Source organism: Nelumbo lutea, chromosome 4 (genome assembly GCF_056320005.1).
Source record: "Nelumbo lutea isolate HS-2025 chromosome 4, American lotus-T2T, whole genome shotgun sequence".
NCBI lineage: Eukaryota > Viridiplantae > Streptophyta > Magnoliopsida > Proteales > Nelumbonaceae > Nelumbo > Nelumbo lutea.
Window position 1 is genome coordinate 7,955,065 of NC_142687.1, and position 9,103 is coordinate 7,964,167.

At 39.2% G+C, this 9,103-nt stretch overlaps 1 protein-coding gene across 1 annotated transcript; it reads left to right on the top strand.

Moving 5' to 3' along the window:
* The first annotated feature begins 3,814 nt into the window (after positions 1–3,814).
* LOC148853708 (protein-L-isoaspartate O-methyltransferase-like) lies at positions 3,815–8,731 on the top strand. The gene is made up of 4 exons (XM_088983763.1): positions 3,815–4,367; positions 5,164–5,434; positions 7,518–7,682; positions 8,261–8,731. The coding sequence occupies exons 1-4, from the start codon at positions 4,146–4,148 to the stop codon at positions 8,509–8,511; spliced, it is 909 nt and encodes a 302-aa protein (XP_088839889.1). The 5' UTR covers positions 3,815–4,145; the 3' UTR covers positions 8,512–8,731.
* The last annotated feature ends 372 nt before the right edge of the window (positions 8,732–9,103 follow it).

A 9,103-nucleotide genomic window follows, 5' to 3' on the forward strand; every position in this document is an offset into this window, starting at 1 on the left:
AGTGTGATTCATGTGTTGTTTTCTTATCCTTTGGCTAGAGCTATTTGGTTTTCTACCCTTTTTACTTTTTAATGAATAATTTTCATCTCTCATTTGCAACAGACTTAATTTTGTCCTGGCTGGCCATTCTTCAACATTCTAAAGATAAAGTGTTTTTTTCTAAATTGGTTGGCTATTATTTCTTATGATTTATGGTTGCTTAGAAATACAATTAGATTTCAAGAGGAACTGATGCATCTCCAAAAGCTGTTAGTTAAAATTCGAATGTCAGTTTTGGATTGTCAATCTTTTTATTCACTTGGACAAAAATTCCTGTTGGTTCCCCCCATTTCAACAAACCTTTTTCTAAGTTGTCAACTTTGTGTCAGGGAGAGGCTGTTTGTTTTTGTGACGGTGGAATTCTCTCTGAAGTTAGAGGTTCATATTGGAGTTGCTACCTTCTCCTCACTGACTCGGAACTTTCTTTTTGTTGCAGACTTGCAGCCAAGAGTTGTGTAGTTCGAGAACAAGCAGTTGAGGCTGAGTTGATTGTTATCAAGAAAAACTTTGATTATTGTTCCAGATAGCGGGAGCCGTTCTGTTCTGATGCCTTCAGATCCTCCTCTTGTGATCTTACCCTTGGATGGATCTTGATTAGCGTGTAGGGCCAAAAGTGGTGGGCTCCCCCTCATTTATCGGACCTAGACCGTGTAGATGGGTATTCTCGCTTTTTTTAGTGTCTGTTTGGCAAGTCTTTTGCTGATGATCTGCTACAAGATATAATAGTTAAAAGATAGGGTCAGCTTTTGTAAATAGATTTTGGAAGACCTGTTTGATTGAAATCTTTTTTTTATAGATCTCAAGAAAGATCACAAAAGCAAGATGACCGTTTGGTAATGTGATGAAAATATGTGTTATGTGTATATGAATGTCTTGTATGTGGGCCAATAAACCTTTCATTTAACACATGGAACCCACATACATTTTTTAAGGTGGGCCCCATATATCATTAGAGGATATGTATGTGGGGCCCACATACATTTTACAAGGTGGTCCTGACATACCATTAGTAGACGTGCATGTAGGGTCCATGTGTGGACATGTATATAGGGCCCACGTACACTTTACAAGGTGGACCCAACATACCATTGGTGGACATGCATGTGGGGTCCATGTGTGGACATGTATGTGGTCCTGACATACCATTAGTAGACGTGCATGTAGGGTCCATGTGTGGATATGTATGTAGGGCCCACGTACACTTTACAAGGTGGACCCAACATACCATTGGTGAACATACATGTGAAGTCCATGCGTGGACATGTATGTGGGGCCCACATACATTTTACAAGGTGGGCTCGACATACCATTAGTGGACATGCATGTGGGGTCCATGTGTATGGACATGCACGTGGGCTCCACATACCATTGGTGGACATGCATGTGGAGCCTAAATACATTTTACAATGTGGGCCCTACATGCCATTGGTGGGCATGCATGTGGGTCCATGTATGTGGACATGTATGTAGGCCCCATATACATTTTCCAAGGTGGGCCCCATATACCATTGATGGACATGTATGTGGGGTCCATGAGTTGACATGCATGTGTGGCCTACATACATTTTACAAGGTGGGTCCCATATGCCATTGGTGGACATGCATGTGGGTCCATGTGTGTGGACATGTATGTGGGCCCCATATACATTTTCCAATATGAGCCCCACATACCATTGGTCGGTCCCACTTACACATTCAAATTTTTTTATGAAAAGATAACCAATTTTCTCCAAAGCGTGTGCATCATGCCACATGTTCGAAGAAGATGGGGTGTTAAAAGATTATAAAAGCTTCATTTGAAACTTCTTGAAAAAGCCCAAATTCGAGCTGCTGGCATCTTTTATGGGTTGGAGCTTTTCCCTATAGAGCTTTCCATTGCCAAATGGGAAAAGCTAGGGGTGTCAACGTTATTCGAAAATCTGATTTCGAATTCAATATTTGACATAATCGAATCAAATTCGGATAATTCGAATATCCTATTGATTTGATTCGATAAATATCCAAATTCGACCGATTATTTAATTCTTATATATAATATATAAAATATTTTATATAATAATTAAGTTATATAAATAATTTATATATTTATATACTTTATATCAATAAAATATTTATTTATATATTTATTAATTATCCAAAATAATTAATTAATCAAATTTGAATCGAATCGAATATTTGAATATTTAATCGGATTCGAATTCGGATATTATTTTTCAATATCCATCGGATATCGAATCAAATTCGGAAATCGTATTTTCTAATCGAATTCGAATTTGGATATTGCTTTATCCGATTCGAATTCGATCCATTTACACCCCTAAGAAAAGCCCATAATTAAGGCTTTCGAGCTTCTAAATAGCCCAAAGCCCGGACAAAAAAACTTGCCAAACATGGCCTTAATATTTAACTTATCTTCTTTTATCAAAAAATCAATGAAAAGACCTTCCAACAAGTAGTTAAAAAAAAGAAGTGTAAATTACAAAGACCCCTCTTGTATTATGGGGCCAGTGATAAAGTCCTTCTGTACATGTTTTGCGAGAAAGACCCCCCTGAATTTTAGCCGTTAAACAAGGACCCCCTTAGCCGTTATGTCAGATGATGAAAAGCATTAAATTACCAAAATACCCAACTAAACTTTTTTTATTTTCTTTTTCTTGCCCTTTTTCTCTTAAAACCTATTTAACCTAGGAAATGGATATCTGGTCGTGCATAGTGATTTTGTTTGTTTTAATTGCTGGTTATCTTCCCTTCCATGATCAAAACATCATGGCCATTTACAAGGGTGAGTTGATTGAGTTCCGGTGCCTTTGTTGGTTCACCCTGGAGCTTATTTAGCTCCTTTCTCGTCTTCTTAATTAGACTAGACCTGTTCATGAGCAGGGTAGCTTGATGGCCCAACCCGCACCCCGGTCGGGCTTGGTCATGTAATTAGGCCCGCGGGCCTGACCTTGAGCCTAACACAATAAGCCCAACTATGTTTCAAGCCAGGCTCGAGATTTGTCAGAATAGCCCGGCCCGAGCCCGAGCTCGGCCCGACCTGACTCAACATTATATATTTTATAAAATATATAATATGTATTTTATATATTATATAAAATATATAAATAATATAATATTTATTAAAATATATATTTATAATTTAATATATACATTTTTTATTATTTTCTTTATAATTTCTCTCTCTCTCTCTCTCTCTCTCTCTCTCTCTTCAACCGCTTCAGCAATAGTAACAATATGGGCTAAATTTCAGGCTCAGGCCCAGACTCGGGTTTTGGGCTTTTTATTAGGGTCGGGCTCGGTCTCGGGCCTTAGAAAAATCTGTTAATACAGAGTGAAAGCCTGGCTTGAACCCGACCCAGCCCGACCCATGAACACGTCTATTCTTGACACAAACCCCTTTTATTCCATTAATGTTTTTTATTGAATGTTTCAAAACCATTGTTTTTTATTGTAGCCATTTCACCTAAGGAGAATACAATGAACAATATAAAAAGGGTAATTTGGACATTTAAAAAACTTTAAACTGTGGGATGAAAATTTTTTCGATGTTAACTAACAGAACGTTAACATAAGAAGGTCTTTGTCTAACGGCTAAAATTCAGGGGCTCTTTGTCGCAAAAAAAAAGTACAAGGGGAAATTTGTACTGACACTATAATACAAGGATATCTTTGTAATTGACAGAAAAAGAAATTCTTCATCAACAATGAAACTAACCAGCTGACTGCCTTAAACCAAAGTGGATACAGGCACAAAACGTGTCATTTATAAATCGGTGTGCTTGGCTCCTCTGAATTCTTCTGACTTGTGAGTATGGAGCAGAGCAGCACTGCCCCGTGAACGGGATCTGCTCCATAAAATAATATGTTACAAAAGGTCAAAGGATCCCAGTCATCCGGCTACTCTGCTACAGGTGAGATGACGATCGATATGTACCAGCGCCATAGGGGTTGTGTTTGGAATCTTTGATTCGAGCTACAGAGCAGACACGTGTGAATGTGAAAGAGGCGGTGTGCTTGCCTTTGAATCGTGCGAGTGCGAGTACTGAGTCCACATGAAAGAAGACTGACAGTCTGACACCTGGGAGTATTCCAGTATTATTATTATTATGAAAATGGGGGAATCTGCTAGAATTGGGATGCCGTTCTTCTCAATAGCTTATGGATGCCGCTATTGTGCGCCTCTAAAGCAGTTGGTAGCCTTCACCCTCCTCCATCGTCGTCCTCCACCCTTCCTTGGCACGCTCTCTGCTCACCCGTTAACTCCTTCGTCGTTCTGTCCACCCAATCCTAGGCTTGTCACGGGGAACTCTCTGTTCTTGAGAATGGAGGTATGCTTCTTTCTTCTTTCTTGTTTATTTTTCATCTTTTATTCGTTTCATTGAATTTGGTCCGCAGTTATGTTGATAGAACTATTTGCTTTCATTTTATTTCTTTCGTTTTATCTAATTTGAAAATTTTTAGTGAGTGAAGTTGAAAAAAACGTGGGTTTTATCGTCCATCTTTTCTTTCGTTTTATTTTCATCGTTTTGAATTTTCGGGTTTTTAGGGTAAGTCGAGATATAGTGATTCAGAACTCGTGGAATAATTTGGATTAACAAATTATCCATAGATCAGTAGAAAAATAGTAATAAACCTTCTGGATTACCCATCTACTGCGTAATTTTCAAGAGTCATCTCTCTTATTTGCGACAACGAGTTTTCTTTTTCTTTATCATTTCATTTTGGTGGATTCTATTAGTAATTATGGCCTCAAAGGAGGACGTAAGGAGCAATTGTGTTCTTCTTCATATTTTATCCTGCTTCTGCGGTTTCTTTCCAACCGAATCTGGTCCTCTGGGACGATGTCCCTTCGCCTCTGTTTCCATTGAAGGTCATTCATGCTTACAGCACAAAGTGAATCTACTGTGTGCATCAACTTTAGTGTTGTCCACCTGTGGAGCAGGAAATATGTTCTTTTCCGCCTTATTTTCCCCCCGAAGTTGGCCTTCTGCCTTATATCAAATTCTGTCCCTAAGCCAATCTGTTCATCTGTGGACGTGAGCATTGTCATGTATTGCCTTTATTTTTTGAGCTTCACATTGAATAAGAGAATTGCATTGAGTTTGTTTCACGATAATTTGACAGCGATTCTGGAGCAGAGGTGGCATCGAAGAGAACAAAACGCTAGTGGAGAAGTTGCAGCATTACGGAGTAATTAGATCAAGGAAAGTAGCCGAAGTGATGGAGACTATTGATAGAGGATTGTTTGTACCCGATGGAAACCCCCCTTATGTCGATAGCCCCATGCAGATAGGCTATAATGCCACCATATCTGCACCTCATATGCATGCCACATGTCTTGAGCTCTTGAAGGAGAATTTACAACCAGGCATGCACGCGTTAGATGTTGGTTCAGGTATTACACTTCCTCCATTTTTGGCGCTTGACTTTCTTATGCGAACTTTGGCCTGTTACATTCCTACTCCGATCTGTTTCACCGGGATAGTAGAAGCTAGTACAAGTTGCTTTATTGTACTTTCTATTATTCTTTTTGCATTTGGACATATGGGGATATCAATGTTTCCAGAGCCATTTCAGGTTAATGCTTCAAGATATAAAAAAGGGTGACTATAGAGTTCTTTAGAGTATTTTTGTTGTATAGAAAATGACTCTTCTTTGTAAAAGATTAAAGATGTCCCCTCTAATTCATCTATACCTTTAGGGAAGGCCTGGCCAAGGTACCCCAAGGTGAAAAAGTCTTAATTGTGAATGCTCAGGAGAGCAGTTTTACTATGGGTGGTTTTGGGAGGAAAGGAACACCAAAACTTTTGAAGATATAAGTCAAATGAAGGAGCATTAATTGAAACATTTCTGTTAAGGTAGCTTCTTGGATAAAAACTTTGGAAGTGTCCACTACATTCTCTACCACTGGCATCATCCATAATTGGTTATCATGGTGAATCATCATTGGTAAGAGTATCTATAAACAGCATTTGATCTCCTCTAGAAATTGATGTCATCAGGCTAATTTTGATAATGCAATTCAGGGAACTCTGCATGTTTAGGAACTGGAGTTTTTAGAAATAATGATGGCAACATCTTAGCATTATCTCCTGGCTCCATTGGATATGGGGACTTGATAGGGATTTCAATGGGTCAGGTTAAATGGTAAACCCAACTTGACCTGGCCCTATAGCCTATAGGATCGAGTTAGGGTCATGTTTAATTGGGTGTGGGGTCAGCTTAGGGTTTTGAGTCTTCAAACAAGTTCAGTTCAGATTTTGATGGCCCACCCCATTGGGCCATGGTACCCTCTGCATATACAGAGGTATTGTTGCAATTTGGTATGATACAGTGACTTGGTAGTGAAAGGGAATTTTAATGTAATCTTGGAGTGGTTTGACCAAAACAGTAGAGATACTTCTATGTAGAGACATGTTATAGGGAATGTAAAAAATTTGGCTGGAGAACTTAGGGTGACTTTCAACTGTACGTCAAGATCAGCCAACTGTTTGGATGATGCATTGGCAAGACAAAGTGCAGCCAGGGGCCTGGAAGTCAACTTTATTGGGGGAGGGTGACTTCACAAGATGGAAGCTTGCAAGAAAATGTTGTAAAATGATGAATAGAAGTAGGTAACGAAAGCTATCCCAACTTAGAAGGCTTGGCAATTATGTATGTAGTATGTACATCATTTTTCTCATAAATTATTAAATGAATAAATAAAAATTAAGTGCTGCAGTTTTACTTATGCTAGGTGAATAGGCTACACAGTGGGGATTTCCCTCACCCAAGCCCCTCCCCCACCCCCCACCCCCCCCCCCCAAAAAAAATAAATAAATAAATAAATAATCCTTGGTGAAGTGGGATTTGATCCTAGGTCTCCACTACAACCAGCCAGAGATTTTATCAGCAATAAAATACTATAACATTACTATTTCTTACCAAGTAAACTATACCCACTGTGTTCTTTTGCCTACCATTTGGTAAGTTTTTTTAGTCTTGTTGCTAATAAAAATTTAATTTTTTTGGTAGATGGCACTACCATTCATAAAAAATAATTATAGATGTTATGATTCACTATTTTTGTTATGAGGTAAGCTGCATTATCAAATATACCTTGAGCTGAGGTCATGTAAGCCCTGGGAGAAGAAGAAAAAGAAGTTTGAGAGAGAGAGGCCATGCCTGAGAAATGGTTCAAGAAGAGTGGTGTGACTCATCTATGTCCTCTTAACCAATTCAGCAGTGATTATTGGTACATGATAGTACATTCTTGTCCGAGATGGCTTGTCCTCTTGTCTGTTTGAAATGGAAATGTATTCTGAATTGGCTCTTCAAAAACTTCTTTTTTATACTAATTCCTACCTCCTCCAGATGGTTCAAGACCAGTTTTACCTTGAAATGCTCGACAAGGCTGTTGTTATATTATAATTGATAACTCATGGAAGTAGATGTCTGTGCTGCTCTTGTCATCTGTATTCTAACTGATTTTTATGTAGGAACGGGCTACTTGACAGCATGTTTTGCATTAATGGTTGGACCACAAGGCCGTGCAGTTGGTGTAGAACACATTCCTGAGTTGGTTACATCTTCCATCGAGAATATCAAGAAGACTCCAGCAGCACCATTGTTGAAAGAAGGTTCCCTCTCCATTCATGTTGGTGGTATGTCCAACAAACCTAATCTTTACAAGTCATGTTCCCTATTGCAGATAAGAAGTATGGCCTATAAAGTGATATCAGTAAATATGGCAGGGTTTTTGGAGAATCCCACTTCCATTAGTTTGAGATACAGAGTAAACATGGGAAACATCTAAGGAGAGTTGTTTCCTTGCTTGGTGACTGTTTTCTGGGAATCATTTATGGTGCTTGATGTTTCCACCAAAATCCAGGGGAAGGGTGGTGGCTGTGAAGGTCTGCATGAAATGCTTGGTGGTTACCACGGCCTGGGTTTGAAACCCTCCTCACCACTGCCTATTGATACCAGAATTTAGGTGCAAATAAAAGGAAGACACATAATCATACCATGGTGGTGATAGCAATAGTCATCCTTTGGAAAAGGGAAAAGATACCAGCGTGTGATTTGTTATGGAAATTTGTTGATGTCATTAATAACAGTACAATTTCCCTGAAACCCATTTGAAGTAAGATTTTTTTGCTATCTTGACTCCTAATGAGTTAGCAAAAATTTGTTGTGGTATATGCTAACGATAATCTCACGAGTATCACTTGACTGGACACAGATGGCAGGCTAGGTTGGCCAGAGTTTGCACCGTATGACGCCATTCATGTGGGAGCTGCAGCACCGGAGATACCTCAACCACTTATTGACCAGCTGAAACCTGGGGGCAGGATGGTGATTCCTGTTGGAAACGTTTTCCAGGATTTGAAGGTAGTAGACAAGAAGCTCGATGGAACCATCACTGTCTATAGTGAAACCTCTGTCCGTTATGTTCCACTGACAAGTCGAGATGCTCAATTGCGGGGTTATTGACAGTGTAAGTTCTTCAGGGATGGTGTGGTTCCATAGGATGGCTTGTTATTGTCACATGAAAGTTCTTGCAAGTGATGTATGAATTCTAGTCTCTTAATAGATAAGGAAATGATCGAGACAGGACCGATTTCTACCTACCTTGGAGGGAATGGTACCCGTGTTCTCTTAAATATGTGCTTATCCTCTGTAAATTCTCTTAGCAATAAAGAACATTTCCCTACATGAACTTGTTATCGGGCTGGAGGCCAAGAAATTCCACTGGTTGACGATCCTATACCATTTCAAAGTTTGTAGAGGAGGAGAGATTGACAACATTCACTGAGCATGGGTCCAAGAGGTGTATTGCGTAGGACAGTTTGATGTATTTTTAGCATCAAATGTATGAGTATCAGGGAAGAATGATAGCATTTGACTCTCTCTCTCTCTCTGTATGCGTACAGCTTCAGAAAAGACTACGCCAGAAAATTACAGAGGTAGCATACAATCACTCTTATGAATCCCTGATTTTGCTAGACTGTCGACCATTGAATTTAGGGCCCTAGGGGTTCATTTTAATCTTAATCTTACAGTTAACCGAGCCATAATATCTCTT

Excerpts from the sequence above, each read along its gene's own strand:
- LOC148853708 (XM_088983763.1), top strand. The coding sequence starts at position 4,146 with ATGAAAATGGGGGAATCTGCTAGAATTGGGATGCCGTTCTTCTCAATA. Across the intron at positions 4,368-5,163 it reads CTCTGTTCTTGAGAATGGAG|CGATTCTGGAGCAGAGGTGG; the intron begins GTATGCTTCTTT and ends ATAATTTGACAG. Across the intron at positions 7,683-8,260 it reads CCTCTCCATTCATGTTGGTG|ATGGCAGGCTAGGTTGGCCA; the intron begins GTATGTCCAACA and ends GACTGGACACAG.